The sequence below is a fragment of the Lepidochelys kempii genome, chromosome 2 (assembly GCF_965140285.1).
Source record: "Lepidochelys kempii isolate rLepKem1 chromosome 2, rLepKem1.hap1, whole genome shotgun sequence".
Classification (NCBI taxonomy): Eukaryota; Metazoa; Chordata; order Testudines; family Cheloniidae; genus Lepidochelys; species Lepidochelys kempii.
In genome coordinates this window covers 230,924,822-230,941,936 of record NC_136381.1, presented here as the reverse complement: position 1 = coordinate 230,941,936, position 17,115 = coordinate 230,924,822, and the positions used below count along the sequence as shown (strand labels likewise).

General features: G+C 40.4%; 1 protein-coding gene across 2 annotated transcripts in view; it reads right to left on the bottom strand.

The window, feature by feature from the left end:
• SLC39A12 (solute carrier family 39 member 12) overlaps nucleotides 1-14,203 on the bottom strand; it is a 33,932-nt gene extending 19,729 nt beyond the window's left edge. For both annotated transcript variants that reach the window (XM_073334154.1, XM_073334156.1), the window contains exons 1-4: nucleotides 14,108-14,203; nucleotides 12,599-12,948; nucleotides 7,245-7,526; nucleotides 4,124-4,331 (exon numbers count right to left, since the gene is read on the bottom strand). In XM_073334154.1, the coding sequence (XP_073190255.1) occupies nucleotides 4,124-4,331; nucleotides 7,245-7,526; nucleotides 12,599-12,871 (763 nt within the window). In that variant the 5' untranslated portion in view covers nucleotides 12,872-12,948; nucleotides 14,108-14,203. The remainder of the gene's footprint in view (nucleotides 1-4,123; nucleotides 4,332-7,244; nucleotides 7,527-12,598; nucleotides 12,949-14,107) is intronic.
• Nucleotides 14,204-17,115: the final 2,912 nt, after the last annotated feature.

Genomic DNA, 17,115 nt, shown 5'->3' with positions numbered 1-17,115 from the left:
TTCAACCCTTTAATTATTCTTGTAGCTCTTCTCTGAATCCTCTTCAGTTGATCAACGTCCTTCTTGAATTGTGGTACCAGAACTGGACACAGTTTTCCAGTAGTGGTCGCACCAGTGCCAATTACAGAGATAATATAATATCTCTGCTCCTATTCAAGATTCCCCTGTTTATATATACCAGGGGTGCATTAGCCCCTTTGGCCACAGCATCACATTGGGAGTTTGTATTCAGCTCAAATCTTTTTCAGAGTCACTGCTTCTGGGATAGAGTCCACCATTCTGTAAGTAGGGCATACATTCTTTGATCCCAGATATATACATTTATTTAGCCATATTAAAACACATATTGTTTGCTTGTGCCCAGATTGCTCTGAACAAGTGACTTTTACCACTATCTCAATTTTTGTGTCATTTGCAGTCTTTGTCAGTGACAATTTTGTGGTTTCTTCCAGGTCATTGATAAAAATGTTAAATAGTGTAGTGCCAAGAATCAGTCCCTCTGGGCCCCCATTGGAAACACACCTGCTTGATGATGATTCCTCATTTACAATTACATTTTGAGATCTGTCAGTTAGCCAGTTTTTAATCCATTTGTTGTGTGCCATGTTAATTTTTTGCATGCATTATTGTTGCAATCATGTTGGTCCCAGGATATTAGAAAGACAAGGTAAGTGAGGGAATATCTCTGATTGGACCAACTTCTGTTGGTAAGAGGGACAAGCTGTCAAGCTTACACGGAGCTGTTCTTCAGATTTGGGAAAAGTACTCAGAGTGTTGCACCTAATACAAGGTGGAGCAGATTGTTTAGTGTAAGCAGTTACCACGTATTTTAAGGGACCATTCAAAGTGAAGGTCTGTCAAGAAGGAGGAAAGTGGGAGGCAGCTTGGGAGGCAGGGCAGAGGGGCTGTTAATGGGTTATAGACTGTTGTAATAAGCCATAAATCCAGGTACTCTATTTACTCCATGATTTTTAGTGGCTAGCAAAGTTGTGAATTGACACTCCCAGGCTCATCATTTGAAGGTTTATGCAGATTTCCTTCGAGAGGGAGGACTGAGAGGTCAGATATAGAGTGAATGTTTTGTGAAAAGTGTTCACCCATAGGTGAGACAGAGTTTTTGTCTTTTATCATTTTCCTGTGTGAGTTCATTCAAAAGCATAATGATTGTCTGGTTTGACCAAATAGTTGTTATTGGGGCATTTAGTGCACTAGATGATAGACATGTGTAGGAGCCATGGATCTTGAAAGTGTGTTGCTGGGGGTGTTGATCATCATGACAGTGGAAATATGTCTACAGATTTTGCATCTATAATTCTGGCAGGGTCGGGTGCAGCTTTAAGTTGGTATCTCCCAGTCTTTGGGGAGCTTGCTTCTCATGATGAGCTTGGAGAGGCTCATTTATTTTTGTAGCCCCCCTCCCCTAAGCTGCCTTTTTTCCCCCTCCCTTTCTTTCCACCCTATGGCTGGAGGGGTGTTAAAGGGCAACTTCACCTTGAACGGTCCCTTGAAATACGTTATGCTAAACAATCTGTTCCACCTTGTATTTAGCTGTGACACTCTGCATATGGTTCCCAGCCCTGAAGAAGAGCTCTGTATAAGCTTGAAAGTTTGTCTCTGACCAACAGAAGTTGGTCCAATTAAAATATTGCCTCGTGTAAATTAATTTTTTAATAAAAAATGTTTTTGGTACTAACTCAAAACACCTTACAGAACTCTTAGTATTTTATCAACCAAACTTGTAATCTCATCAAAAAAGATATCAAGTTAGTTTGACAGGATCTATTTTTCATAAACCTATGCTAATATGCATTAATTACATCACACTCCTTTAATTTTTTATCGAGTCCCATATTAGCCGCTCCATTATCTTCCCTGGGTCTTGCTGACAGCCCTATAATTACTTGGGTCATTCCATTTACACTTAAAAAAAATTGGCACAACATTAGCTTTCTTCCAGTTTTCTGGACTTCCCCAGTGCTGTAATATTGATTGAAAATCAGCACTGAGGATTTATTTAATAATACTTTTTTAATAACCTTTTTCTCTAGTAAATGTGAAGATCCCATCTTGACAGCTCTAGGGTATGAAGTCATCTATACAGAAAACAGTTACTTCTCCACACTGCCACATTAATGTTTTCGTCTTGACACCTCTAGGAGATAGGAAGGCAGTTCACCCTTTGTAGCCATGTAATCTTTCATAGCTTTGCCGAAATCATCAGCAAGGTACTGATAAATAGTGGCCACGATCCTGCAAGTTATTTATGTGGATGGATGCCATGGGCCTACATGGAATAACTTGCAGTATTGGGGTCATTGTGGTGATTTTTGTGAAATGGAGACTTGTCCATTAAGAACTGGGCTGAGCCCACCAATTAATTTCAGATAGGTTATTTAGCCACCAAATAGGTGTTAAGAATGTTTCTACATGATGGCAATACTTTGTTTTCTCACTTTCATTGTTATTTACAACAATTATCCCCATCAGTGCTTGAAAAAAGAAATGTTGACCTTTTTCTTAAAGAAAAATGTATGCCAAGATTTCTATTTACTTCCCATCTCTTGAGCAAAAATACTTTTGAAGTCAGCTAAAGCTTCTGTCTAAAAGTTGTCACTGTAATCAGCTTTATTTTCATTTTCCCCTATATGCTGCCAATTCTAGCCCTTTTTTCCAGTTTATATTTGAAATGTAAATACATTTAAAAGAGGAATGCCAATGAGTTTATGTTTAAAATATGCTGGCACTGTTCCAGTCTGGTTAAAAATATCCTCTGGATTCTGTGGGTGAAATTTTGACTCCATTGAAGTCAACAGGAGTTTTGCCATTGACTTCAGTGGCCCCGATCTGGATTTCACTCTTGATAGCTACTTAAATAGTGCAGTGCCTCTCTGCATTCTAACTGGCTCTGTTCATTGTCATGAACCAATTATTTTATGAGTTCTACACTGACATTTTTTAAGAGAAAGTGTTTGTTACATAACCATGGTTAATGGGAGTGAGTGTGATCTACGAATTAGAGAACAGGCCTAAGAGTTAAGATGCTTGAATTCTTTTATGCACGCAGCTTGTTTTTTGTGTTACCGTAGCTGGGATCATTTCGCCCCTCGTGACTCAATAGACACATCATAGGGATATTAATACTTACTTAGCTCACTGGTGCATCACACAGATTAATTAATGTTTTCAAGGACTTTCAGATCCTTGTAAAGAGCTACCATTAGTCAATGAACCACAGACAAGGAAAAGTAGGTGCCTAAAGTTACGTTCTTAAAGGCCTGGAAGGCACTTAAATAAGTGGTTTGATTTTCAAAGGTGCTGAGCATCCTGCAGCTCCCCAGTGACGATAATGGGAGATGGATGCTCAACACTGTTGAAAACGAGGCTACTTGTTTAGATTACTTCATTTTAGGCCCTGTTAAAAAAATCTTGGGCCTACTTATTTGTAGTTAAGTTTAGTTGCATCTGGCAAAAGATCTTTTAGAACTGAAGTGGAATTTCTGTACCAAATGGACTTTATGTGTCCCATTCTTACTGGAGGTTGGTGATGTCAGAAAGTGGGTAGGGAAAAATAATACATAAAGGAGCTATGAGTAAAGATCAGAAAACATCCAGTCAAGACAGGGTGAACAAACTTCATCTGTCTTGAGAAGCCCACTGTGTCCCAATCTACATCTACCTGATACAATCTCCAGAAATGGCTGTCCTAGGCAAACTGAGGTCACCTTTCTGAGTAGCAGCCGTGTTAGTCTGTATCCGCAAAAAGAAAAGGAGTACTTGTGGCACCTTAGAGACTAACAAATTTATTTAAGCATAAGCTTTTGTGAGCTATGAAGTGAGCTGTAGCTCACGAAAGCTTTTGCTCAAATAAATTTGTTAGTCTCTAAGGTGCCATGAGTACTCCTTTTCTTTTTAAGGTCACCTTATATCTTATTATTAAAATTTATTTTATAAGGCCCAAAATGATTTTGAAAATAAAGAAGGAGCTTGTCTCCCAGCCTTCTTCTTACATTTATAAGAGTTCTACCTATCAAATACAAAAGGTGAAACAGTGATTTAAACCCTGATTTAAGAAGTACCTAAAATGTACTGACACAAAAGGCAAACCTGAAATATACAGCCCTACCTGTTACTTGGAGTTCATTAGTGCTGTTTAGAGAACTGAAAATATATTTTATAAAGAATTCTGGGGTGGGTAAACTTGCTCTCCCGAGGCAGACTCCTTGGAGAGCCAGAGTAATGATTGTAGCAGCCAGGCGAGGAAGTGTATTTTCATCAGCACCGTCACTGTCCAATATGGCAGCTTCTTTCTCCAGAACGCTTACATCAACACACTGCAGACAGAATAAAAATTCAGTTAAGCGGTTCTTGGTCACGAGTGTAAATCATAGAATATCAGGGTTGGAAGGGTCCTCAGGAGGTCATCTAGTCCAACCTCCTGCTCAAAGCAGGACCAATCCCCAACTAAATCATCCCAGCCAGGGCTTTGTCAAGCCTGACCTTAAAAACCTCTAAGGAAGGAGATTCCACCACCTCCCTAGGTAACCCATTCCAGTGCTTCACCACCATCCTAGTGAAAAAGTTTTTCCTAATATCCAACCTAAACCTCCCCCACTGCAACTTTAGCTCATTACTCCTTGTTCTGTCAATCATCAGATAGGCAGGAAAAGAAGCAAGAGAACACAGTATTGCAGAAGCCCAGGGCGGATAGGTTGTTAGGACAGAGTGTATAATCAACAGTGTGAAAAGTAGAAGAGACTCAAGGAGAATGAGAATGGAATACAGGACCTGAGATTATGCTATGAAGCGGTGGTTAGAGACCAACATGAGATCCGTTTCAGTCACGTAATGGGGAGAAAGCCAGTTTGGGAAGGAGGGAAAAACCTGAGGCAGCAGTTAAAAACACCACATTCAATTAGCTACTTCAAGTTATTTTTATTTATTGTTGTTTTCATGCCATTTCTGCTTAATTTTTTTCTCCAAGATTTTTGCTGCCTAGAGTGTGGCCAGTACAATCCCCAAAAGTGGCAGAAGAGAAGTGGATGTTGTGGTTAAGGCACTGGACTGCAACACTGTAGATCTAGATTTAATTCCCAGCTCTCCCACAGCTTTCAGGTATAGCCTTGGGCAATTCCCCTAATACCTTTGTGTTTCAGCTCCCCATCTATAGAACGGGGTGATAACATTCACTTTCTCTGACATTGTGTCTCTCTTATCTAGTTACACTGCAGCCTCTTTGGGGCAGAGACTGTTTCTTACAGTACATGTGTATAGTGCCTTGCACAGTGAGGCCCTGATTTTGGCCTGGGGCTGCTAAGTTAATGTAATACGAAGAAGAAAAAGAAGAAAAAGTGTGAAATCAATTTTAAGAAATTGATTTCCAATGAGTGGATGCCCACTTGTGTGCCTATGTCTCCATGTCCATTTAGTTCAGCTGCACATATACCTATCACAGGTGCATGAGTAAAAGTGTACTTAGCCATCAAAATATCCCAGTAATTGCATGTGTCATTGCAGTAGAGGTGTGCACAAACATAGTTCTGCAAATGTGTGAGCATTTCTGTGCATGAACCTCAGGTCTTCATGTCCAGCTGTGAATGAGAGACCTTTAAGGCCAGATTTTAATTTTGCCTTAAATGTGTTGCTGCCTCATAAGTGCCCCATTCTGAGTGGTTTGTCCATTTTACATAGACAGCTGCCATAGACACATCCGCATGTGACCCCTGCCTTGGCTAGTGGCTAGCTGGTTAATTATTCATTTATTAATTCTTCTTCTTCTTCTTCTTCTTATTCTTTATTTGTATCTTCATAGCACTTAGAAGCCCCAATCCTGAACCAGGACCCCACTGTGCACCATGAAGAAAAGCAAGTATTTCTAATGTCAAATTCACTGCCAATATATCTCCGTACAAGCTGAAGACTTTTCTTTCCTACCAAATTGAATTTATTAGTTGCTATGGTGAGAAGGAAACAAGTTTTATACAATCATAACATTTAAAAACTGACCAAAATGGTTTTCTTCCCCTGGATCACCTACCCTTTCTCCTAGCCACAGATGTCATGATTCAAAGCATTAGACAGGCTATAATGATTTCACTACCTTTGACAAAGAGTCTCCCCAGTCTCCTCTCTGTGAACAATGAAATCACAGACACTAAACAGACATACTGAGTGCACTGCCAGCATAAACAAATAGACCGCACCGAAAGGCGCTGTATGGATTGTTACTCCGTGTTGACATGCCAAATACCCACCGATGCCTCTTTATAGCTGCCGAGATACTCTTTGAGTTCCTGAAAATCTGCACTTTCAGTGAGACTTAGAACTAACTGTACTAGTCAATGAATAATTTATGACGGGAAAAGATTATACAAAGCACATGAAGAGAAAGAGGAATGGCAGACTTTCTGTTTTATGCTGCATAGTTAGTGACTTCTAGCAATCTTCCATTTGCCTTGAGTGTGCTACCACTGTGCGGTGTAAATTAAAGAGCAGTGAGATGGAAAAGAAAAGAAGAATTAGAGAGTCAGGACCAGACTAGGACATAGTTGTGTAGCATCCAAAGGGCTGATGAAGTTTTCACAGCAGGTCAATATATATTATGACAACTTTCTAACCTTGAAAATCTGGTAAGTGGTTTTGATTACTCTACATTGTAAGGAAAATAGATTATTTAGATTGCAAACTTTTTGGGGCAGGGACTGTCTATCATTCTGTGTTTGTACAGCGCCTGGCACAATGGAGCCCTATTCTTGGTTGGTCCCTAGGCACTGACATAAATAAATAGCAATAAATACTAGGTGAGTTATACCTGCTGTGTATTTCCTGATTTTAAAAGGCTGTTTACAGCTAAATATAACGAATACATTATTTGCCACTCCAAATGTAAGTTTAGTCTTCTTTGGATGACTCTTTCTGCTGGAGGAACTGACTATGGCAGGTAGATTAGCTTCGGATGTATCTGGCATATCAAAGGAACAGCCACATCTTTGGGCAGATTCCCTGCTACATCCAGTATCTCATGGATGTAGTAAGTGAAGGACCAGCAGGGAACTGGTTACAGAAACTTGATTCTATTCTCCATCCCCAGCTCCAGTGCAAGCTAGATCAGCCAAGGGGCTGCTCTAATTTGTCCCAAGCGGATATGGTCCTCTAGGGACCACATTATTTGACTGCAATTTCATGGCAGAACTAGGTTTTAGCCTTTAGATCTGTGGTAAGTGTTTTGGAGTGTTGGAGCTGTTTACCTGGCTTTCAGGAGTTTTAAAATGTTGCCTTATTGCAGCCAAAATGTCTTCAGTTTCATTCCTTGAGAAATAATAGCAGTCTTCATCACGCCTTAAACTGAGCATGCTGTGGAGGTAAAATTTATAATCCTTGTTACTCAGACTGAGCTCTGAAGAACAGATGTCTCTTTGATGAATAATATAGTAGAGAAGAATGAGGGAAATTCTCTGGAATACTTCTTCACTGAGATGGTCTTCAAAATCTCCACCGGCTATTAATAACAAAGCATCTGGTTCAAGGCACTGCGAATAATTAAAACAAATGAAAATTAGTTTCAAATTATATGTCACTAGTAATCTACTCAAAATAGGATTAGAGAACAGAGTAGGAGAATTCAACTTTATGGCTAAGAGACTGGTCTTGAGGCTGCACAGATGCAGAGTGGGGTGTGTATAAGGTAAAATGTGATGAGCAATAGGGACAGCAGGGAAAGCACATGGAAATCCAATCTTGCAGTAATGAGGGCTGCTGCATGGCTGACAAATCACTCTCTGTGCTGCCTTTCATAAACCATGCCTGCTTCTGAGCAAGGAGGCAGATGCCCAAAGGATTTGAGACTTACTCCCACTCAGGGCCTGATCCAAAGACTGTTGTAGTCCATGTAAAGACCCCTATTGACATCACTAGGCATTAATTGTGGCACTCAGTGCAGAGGACTACAGCTCGTGCTTAACCTTACCTTAACTGCTGCCAAGCCTCCACTTGCACTTGTGTGGGTTTGCAGAATGAAGGCCAGAAAAAGCCAAATTTGGACCTGAGTTATATCAGTGTGAGGCAGTGGTTCTCAACCTTTTTTGGCGTCAGGATCCATTTGTAAACACTGATGGCCTGTCACGACCCAATAAATAGGCCAAGGGTGGGGATTGGGTCCTGCTCCAGAGGGTTGTGGGGAGGTGGGTGATGGCCTGTTGCAACCTAGTAAATAGGCTGTGTGGGGTGGTAGTGGGTAGGCCTGGAAGAGGCTAAGCCCTGTGGGGCTGGCTGGGCTCAGCTTGGCTCCCCACTCCAGACGTTTCATCCTGTGGCACTGCAGCCCCTGATGAGGAGCCAGCTGGGCCAAATCTGTCTGAGTAGTGTTGCGACCTGTTTCACTCAATCAAATTGGCCCTGGTCAGTTCCCCTATCATCATGGTGGAAGGGCAGTAGGAATAAACCTGAGTGGCACTGCAACCCCAGAGGTCACAATGCCTGGAGCTGGGCACTGAGCCTAGCAAGCCCCATGGAACCAGAGCGACAGGAGCTGCCACATGACCCTTTGAAACATTCTGGTGACCCAACTTTGGGTCATGACCCATAGGTTGAAAAATCCCAGTGTAAATGATAGAATCATACAAAGCATAGAAATGTAGTGCTGGAAGGAGCCGCAAGAAGTCATCTAGATCAATGGTTCTCAAAGCCGCTCCGCTGCTTGTTCAGGGAAAAGTCCCTGGTGGGCCGGACCGGTTTGTTTACTTGCCATGACCGCAGGTTCGGCTGATCACGGCTCCCACTAGCCACGGTTCACCGCTCCAGGCCAATGGGGGTTGCGGGAAGCGGCGCGGGCCAAGGGACGTGCTCACCACCCTTCCTGCAGCCCCCATTGGCCTGGAGCTGTGAACTGTGGACAGTGGGAGCCGCGATCGGCCGAACCTGAGGACGCGGCAGGTAAACAAACTAGTCCGGCCCGCCAGGGGCTTTCCCTGAACAAGCGGCGGACCGGCTTTGAGAACCACTGATCTAGATCATATCCCAATCAAAGGAAACACTAGAGTTACTCCACATTTACAAGCTAACGGAGCAGAATTGGGCCCTGTATCTTTAGAGCTGTATTTATTTATATTTATTAATTGTGCTATCAGCAAATTTGGTCAGCACAAAGCCTATGCATCAATTAATTCGTCAGAACGGGACTCAGGAGAGACAGAAGTCATGCATGGGTCTGTGCTGCTCTCTACTCAGGGGAGAATTCCCCCCCAAGGGCAGGTATAATTTTTAAAAACAAAATAGCTCAATGCCAATAAGGCACCATCTCTCCTCACACTCAGACCCCTTCCAATATCACCTCAGGCAAAAGGCTTTATGAGCAGATAGGCTTTAGAGTGTGCCTAGAAAACCAGCAAGTGCTCTCAGTCTCGGGTAAATGGGTGAGCAAGTTCCAGAACAGAAAGCCCCTTCCTGAAAACATCCTGTCCCTGTTGTGATTTGTAGGTCATATCAGTTGGTCCCATTGGAAGGATGCTGACAGCTCCCTCCTGTTTAAATCCAAGAGTAGCTTCAGCACTTGAGTTGATCTTCACTATCATGGCAGATCACAAGGACTATAAAGAGGGGTGCTGGAACAATTTTCATAGTAGGAGTGCTGAGAGCCATTAAATCCTGAAAATAATGGAAACCACTTCAAGCCAGGAGGTGCGGCAGTACCCCGAGTTCCAGTATCTATGACTGTAAGGTAGACAGAAGCACCTAAATCATAGTCACTAGGTAAGATTCACCAACACACTTCAGCTATTTTGCCCCATTCCAATGATTCAAAGCAGCCAGAAAACCTCGTTTACTGGGTTAAACTATGTTTATGGCTACAGACATTATGTACTAGTGCATCTTGAATGTTTACCCCCCAAAAACTTGAATCAAATGCAGATTATGGAGTTCAGGTTTCATATGCTCCCTCAACTATAAGCAAGTGAGTGAGCTGACACATTTTAATAGAAATATTCCCAACCTAAATCCACACCAAGAGGAATGTTAGAAAAGGTTATGCACTGTGGGTGCCAATGCCAAATTAAACATTCATACTGGTGAGTAAATTAGATTAGGATCTAGCCCCTGTGTCCTATCTAACATGGCTATCAACATCTACAATACTAGCCTTTACTAACTGACCCTCAGAATCCATGGCCATGTGCTTGATACTCCTTAAGCAGCATCTGGCATTATTCTATCTCCCAAGTGTACAAAGAAAGCATACCTTTTTCTGTACTGATGACATGTATTAACATGACTGTCTTTGTGTATTATTGTTTTAGACTAGGAGGAATACATTGAATTCTTCTAGCTCATTTCCCTAAAGGCCTCATGTTAAGCCAGTCTATCCTTTTAAATTTACCCAGTGGGCGATAAGACACACATACTGTATGGGGTGGAGGCTTTTCAGAGATTTCTATAATTACACCCCAAGGTCTAGTAAGGATAACTTGAAGTCACTAAGGTTGTTGGCGCAGGCAAGCAAGAAATTTGAAAAGGAAATTGCTCCTGGGAGGGCAGCAGGTGCACTGAAAGAGTTGCTGTTATTGGAGAACATGTGGGATCCTCCACTGGGAGTACTTAAAGAAGGTGTCAGGGGAACATAGATTGATTCATCATAAGTTATTTTGCTGTTATCGACATGTTAGAGTCACAAACACTTGAATGACCTTACTTTCAGAATGCTTATTTTCTAAAACAAACAAGTCCCTTTCCGAATATGGGAGCAGCGTGTTTTTTTACTGAACTCCCTGTTTTGTAATGATTATTAGTAAGGATTTCATCAATACAGAAGAAGGCATGCCTTTTTTGTGCACTTGGGAGATAGAGTAATGCCAGATACTGCTTAAGGAGCATCAAGCACATTGCCGTGGATTTGGAGGGTCAATTAGTAAAGAAAAAGAAAGGGTCCAATAAAGATATAGAACTTCAGGGCAATGATTTAAATGCAGGATGGAGTCTTGTTTGCAAATTAAATAGTCTGAAAAAGCAATGGTTTGTGATGGCTGGGATCCAAGATTCAGAAGAGACATGTGAGTCTGATTGATCCATTTTTTTTTGTTTTGTTGGTGGGGAGGAGGGATCTGGGGCTTCCCTACCCCCACTGTTTGGGAAGTTAGCTCCAAAGCCAAGGAGGAGGGCTAATTTCTGATTCTAAAGACTGCAGATGTTTCATGAACAATTGCTGTCATGAGTTTTCCTCCATTTTGGGTGCTTGTTAGCTCATCTTGCAGGATTTCAAACTTATAAAAAAGCCACTGTACTGCATGGACCTTGCTATTTGCCCAGGCTAGCCCAGCAAAAACCGTGAAAAGGGCTCAGAAAATCTCTCCTTTGCCATCATCCCTGCACTTTCTATAAATAGGTCACAAACACAAGGAAAACCTTGGTCCATAATGGAAGAATTCCTAGGAAGTTCCCACTCCTCTATACAGGAATAACCCCTGTAGGAAAGCATGAAGCCCTACATTATTTACCAATGATCATTCACACTGTGGCAGTTATGAAAAATGTCAGCATTTGTTACTATGGCTATTTAAATGAGTAGGTGCTCTACAACAGAGGACTGAAATCTCCTCTCCAATACATTGGTCCTGTTGAGTACAGGGAGCATTTTACTTTCACAGTAAACGTCTGCTTTCCCCATCATTAGCCTTTACCACCTGCTGCTTCTTGATTCTGACATGAAGCCACATGACTGTCTGTATAATTCCCTGCTGTTAGAAGTAAACCAGACCTAGAACAAGATGGATTAATATTAATTGGAGCCAAAATCCATCAACTTTTCTGGGGTCCCAATCCAAACTTGGAGCATCTTCCAAATCTACATTTCCTTCCATCTGGGCCCTCGACCACAGCATAGTCTCCCTCCTACCTGAATCTGGCATCCTATTCCCCTTTTCCTTCCATGGTCAAACCAGTGGGAAGAAATAGCCCAGTCAGTAGTCTGAATGTACTAGCGGATTGAGCCCCTGCATGGAGCTGTGATTCTAAACATTTGAATACCCTGGAATTCTTCCAGTCCCAGATTCTGGATTTGCAGAGTCATTTATCTGCTCTTGATCTCCCTTGACCAGAACCATTTTTCCAAAACCACCCCTAAACCTTGCAGACTTGGGAGAAATGGCATATGGATCTGAACAAACCACGGGCTATGTCTGAGTTTTGCAAAATAACAACCAGAATGATGACGTTTTACAAAACCATTCCTATTTCTGCCCCTCAGTCTCTAACTACAATGGAAATTTCGTTTCATGTTTCAAATTCAAGCTAATGATATAACTGTAGGATGAAGTAAAGAGAAAAACCTTAGTCTGAAAATGAATATCTGAAATATCTGGCAATAAGTAAAAGATAAATTGATTAAGTTTTTAAGGTGTTCTTGAAGTATTGGGGGGCCCGCTTTACAAGAATAAATAAGCAATATAAATCATTAGCAATTAAACAATTTTAGCCGTTCATTTTTTTTTTTAAAAAAATGAATGTCGTGTGTGCCTATGATATGCATTAGGATGGTTTCACCCAAATAAATGATTTCAGAACTCACTGAACTCATCTTTTAAATGTACCCTTCATTAATTGATACACTAACCAGATTACAATCCTCCTGCATCCCATAAATCCACTGTGGACATTCAGCTCTCTCCAGTAGCATTTTGATCAGTTTTCTTGAGTGATTCTTGTGGAGCTCAGTGTAGTTGTCAGCTGAGAGAATGCGTAAAACTTCCGTCAGATAGCCTTGGCTGGGAGCATAGCCGCTTTCCTGCTTGTGCTCTTTCCCAGGCTGTGCTTCTGCAGTGACCACACCAAATATGAAAGCTGAACATGCCATCCAAAAAGCTGGATGCTTGGTCAGAAAACACATTTTCTCTTCTTCCTGTAAGTGCGTGTCCCTGTTGAGAGTTGAACGGTAGTTCGTAGTTCACAGCTTAAAGTTGAACCCTGAGGAATTTGTATGGTAAAGAAAAACAAAAACCATTTAATTAGAGTGACTGCAATATGTTTGAAAGGATTTATTAATTGGTTGGCTAAGCTGATTTGCAGTGACAAGCTGTTTCTGAACAACAGGGAGTTTGTAGGGACTTTACAGCCTGAAACAGCAGGAAACAAAGATGACAGTGGCCTTAAAAATTCTGTAGAATTACTGATAAGTGGTTAAATCGGACTGCCCTTCCTTCTCATTAAAAGTTTTGAGTATAATACACATTTTTCATTTCCCTGTTATGTTACTATATTTGATCATAATCTCCTTTAGTAAGTACAGGAACAAATATAATTGCTTTCTCTTTTACTCCATTAGGAAACAGATTCCCAAGGGCTAGTAGATGTACTTGTACATGAAGAGCAAATAAAGCATTGTGCAGGAATTCTGATATAAAAGTTCAGTAGTACTGATGCCAAGCAATGACTTACAGTGGTTTTCATCTTCATTAATTAACATTAGCTATAAAGCGGGGGGGGAAACAAACCCAAAACATTTTAACAGGAAATTAATGATGCTTTGATGATGGTCAGAGGAAAGAGCTGCAAAATTGCCATAATTATGTAATTCATACAACTTGAAAAATGTAGAAATGTCCCCAAAGTAACTAGTTCTCATTTTTAATAATCCTAGATGCAAAGATAGTGTTCCAAACAGTAAAACCAAACTATCCTAGCCAAATCTTTCCTAACGTACTATAGGATCTGTCCTTACTGTAATCCATCTTGATATAGGAGCATGCCAGTTGTAAAGGAGTTTAACTTTTATTTTCTACTAAGGAGTTTTCCCTTTACTGAGGAGCAGACCTTTGGAAATATATGTACGTATGTTAAATAGCCACATGCAACATCTGCTTCTTTTCACTGTAAAATTATACAGATCTGATTTCCCCTTTTAAAATGCTGTGCTAACAGATTGCTAAAGTAGAGTAAACTAAAAACTTTTGCTGAGTTATAACTTGGAATGCATTCAGATAAAAGTTAGCATGGTATAGCACACTCTGAAAGGTTTTGAAGTTTCAAAATTTATTTTAGCTTTAAGTTAACATTTAGAAATAAGTTAGCATTTAAAAGCATCACAGTTATAGGGATACAACCATTTCTAACACCGTGTTCTTACCTTCAGCAGAAAAAAATGAATGATTGTGTATCTCTAGCTTTGTAGCCTTTTGAGTCCCCAAAAGTATTTAGTTGCTGGAAAGTCTGATGTTTTTAAAATTCCTTGATGGTGCTCTGGAAGCTGGAGAGGATTAGTTTATTGCTGCCTTGAAAAGTTTTCAGTTGCTATGGAGAGAGCTGTTCTTAAGGTAACAATGGAGGTGGATAGGAATTAGTACATGTTCTTCTTGGCAGGTTTTAGGCATCACATTATTGAGTGTATTTAGCTAATTATTTTGGTAGTTATCATTTTATGTAAACATTCCCTAATTAACATCAGCAGATGGCAGGATATATGGTATCTGCTTGACAATATTCTTTATAGTAGATAATACACATGAGAACACCAGTTTCTTTACATTATTAAAATACTGGAGTAAGCAGTTTTAGAACATCTGAAGAAAACCTGAATTTCTGTTTTAACTGAAATCTTTGTTCTGGGCACAAATGTGAAATCAGAGTAGAAATATTTTCTGGCACCTCTGTAGAAACTCACATTTTTTCTTAAAGGGTCACTCTCCATGGAGAATTGGCCCCACACACAGTCTTTGGTAAAATAAACAAAATCAGAGAGCATCAAAACTCTCACCTGCACCAAACTTGAACAGCTGGGCTTGGTGCAGATGGTGAACTGGAAAAAAGGCCAAGGAAACCCTCCCTGTCATCTTACGTTGCTCTGTGGCTGAAACTGCAATCTTCCAGTTTCAGTAGCCCAAGTCACTCCTGTGTCCCTGCACTAGAAAGGGGTGAGAGAGAAGTCAATGACTAATGGTCTTCATAGGGGCAGAGCTACTAAGCTCATCCTTGTCCTATCTCCCAAACCTGCTGTGTGGGGATGCAGAGTGAGCGATACTCCCTGAGTAGGGTCCCCAAAACCTTTGGAGAAGGAGGCTGGATTTAATTTAATATGAACAGAAATGTTACCATAAATAGTGAAAAGCATATGTTTTTAAATGCAAACCCTCTCCTACACAAAGACAATTCTATTCTATTCTATATTGGTTCTTATATTGTGCTTATCACTATAGTATCTGAGCAGCTAACAACAGCACTGTATATATAAATAACAGCACTATGTATATAAAGTCTGCTGCAGTTTCCACGGTATGCATCCGATGAAGTGAGCTGTAGCTCACGAAAGCTCATGCTCAAATAAATTGGTTAGTCTCTAAGGTGCCACAAGTACTCCTTTTCTTTTTGCGAATACAGACTAACACGGCTGTTACTCTGAAACAGCACTGTGATAGTTCCTGAGAACCTGCAAGTGAAACCAACTACAAACAAAAGTGAAACTGGACAGTTGAACCTGAGTGAAAAGCAAAATACAAACAAACCACTTCAATAAGATAAAGTAATGGCAAACAAGAGCATGCACAAATACTTGTGTGCTCACTAGACATTTTAATATTTTAAAAGCAGACCTAATTTTTAGTTATTCAAATGCAAAGATATCTGACATTTTTATTGAAGTACATTTTATTTTAAGCTTGATAAATCACAAAAGAGTGAACAGATTTATACCAAACACCCACAAACATTCATTGGCGTGCTCAGAACAAATGGAAATTTCAACACAAAGAGATTTTTTTCAGAAATTTATAAGTAACTGAAAACAAGGACTCACAATTGTAAGTGCTTCCTCTACCTTTAGTGCTTTCCTACAGCATCATCTCTATGATGTTCCATTTAGGAAAGTACTCCACTTAGAAAGGAACAATCAGTTGCACACATACAAATTGGGAAATGACTGCCTAGGAGTGAATACTTCGGAAAGGGATCTGGGGGTCATAGTGGATCACAAGCTAAATATGAGTCAACAGTGTAACGCTGTTGCAAAAAAAAGCAAGCATCATTCTGGGATGTATTAGCGGGAGTGTTGTAAGCAAGACACGAGAAGTAATTCTTCCTCTCTACTCTACTCTGATTAGGCCTCAACTGGAGTATAGTGTCCAGTTCTGGGCACCACATTTCAGGAAAGATGTGGATAAACTGGAGAGAGTCCAGAGAAGAGCAACAAAAATGATTAAAGGTCTAGGAAACATGACCTATGAGGGAAGATTGAAAAAATTGGGTTTGTTTAGTCTGGAAAAGAGAAGACTGAGAGGGGACATGATAACAGTCTTCAAGTATGTAGAAGGTTGTTACAAGGAGGTGGAAGAAAAATTGTTTTTCTTAAACACTGAGGATAGGACAAGAAGCAATGGGCTTAAATTGCAGCAAGGGAGGTTTAGGTTGGACAGTAGGAGAAACTTCCTAACTGTCAGAGTGATTAAGCACTGGAATAAATTGCTTAGGGAGGTTGTGAAATCTCCATCATTGGAGATTTTTAAGAGCAGGTTAGACAAACACCTGTCAGGGATGGTCTAGATAATTAGTTCTGCCATGAGTGCAGGGGACTAGACTAGATGACTTCTCAAGGTCCCTTCCAGTTCCATGATTCTATGCTATGTCAAGATAACAAGTAAATAGCCTGCATAATTTAATATTGGGAATGGCTCACATGGAGAGTAAACATGGAAAAGGTGTCAAATTTGTCCATAGAAATCTCAGTGATTTCAGATGTTCTGAACATATTTTAAAAACTAAAATTGAGAATGTGTTTTGTCCAGATAAGAGTATACACACAAAGGGTGATTTTTTTTAACTCTTTCAGAGAAGCCAGTATTTTTAGAGGTATAGATCTAACAAACTATAACAGAGAGGTGTTGAAACGAGATGCGGAGAAAGATATTGGTAATATATTATATTAACATTTGCATTGTAGAAGTTAGGCTACTAAGACTAAATTTACTGTATGTTAAAGAGTAATGGATAATAAATGTTATAGGCAATGGAGACTGGGATTTTCAAAGGAACAGTCAACTCCTATTGAAGTCATACTGCTTATTAAATGACTTTTGCACTAGTTTGTGGCAATGTCACTTGTGGATCAAATTAATATTGTACTGAGCTTCCCTGCCCCAGCCTCTG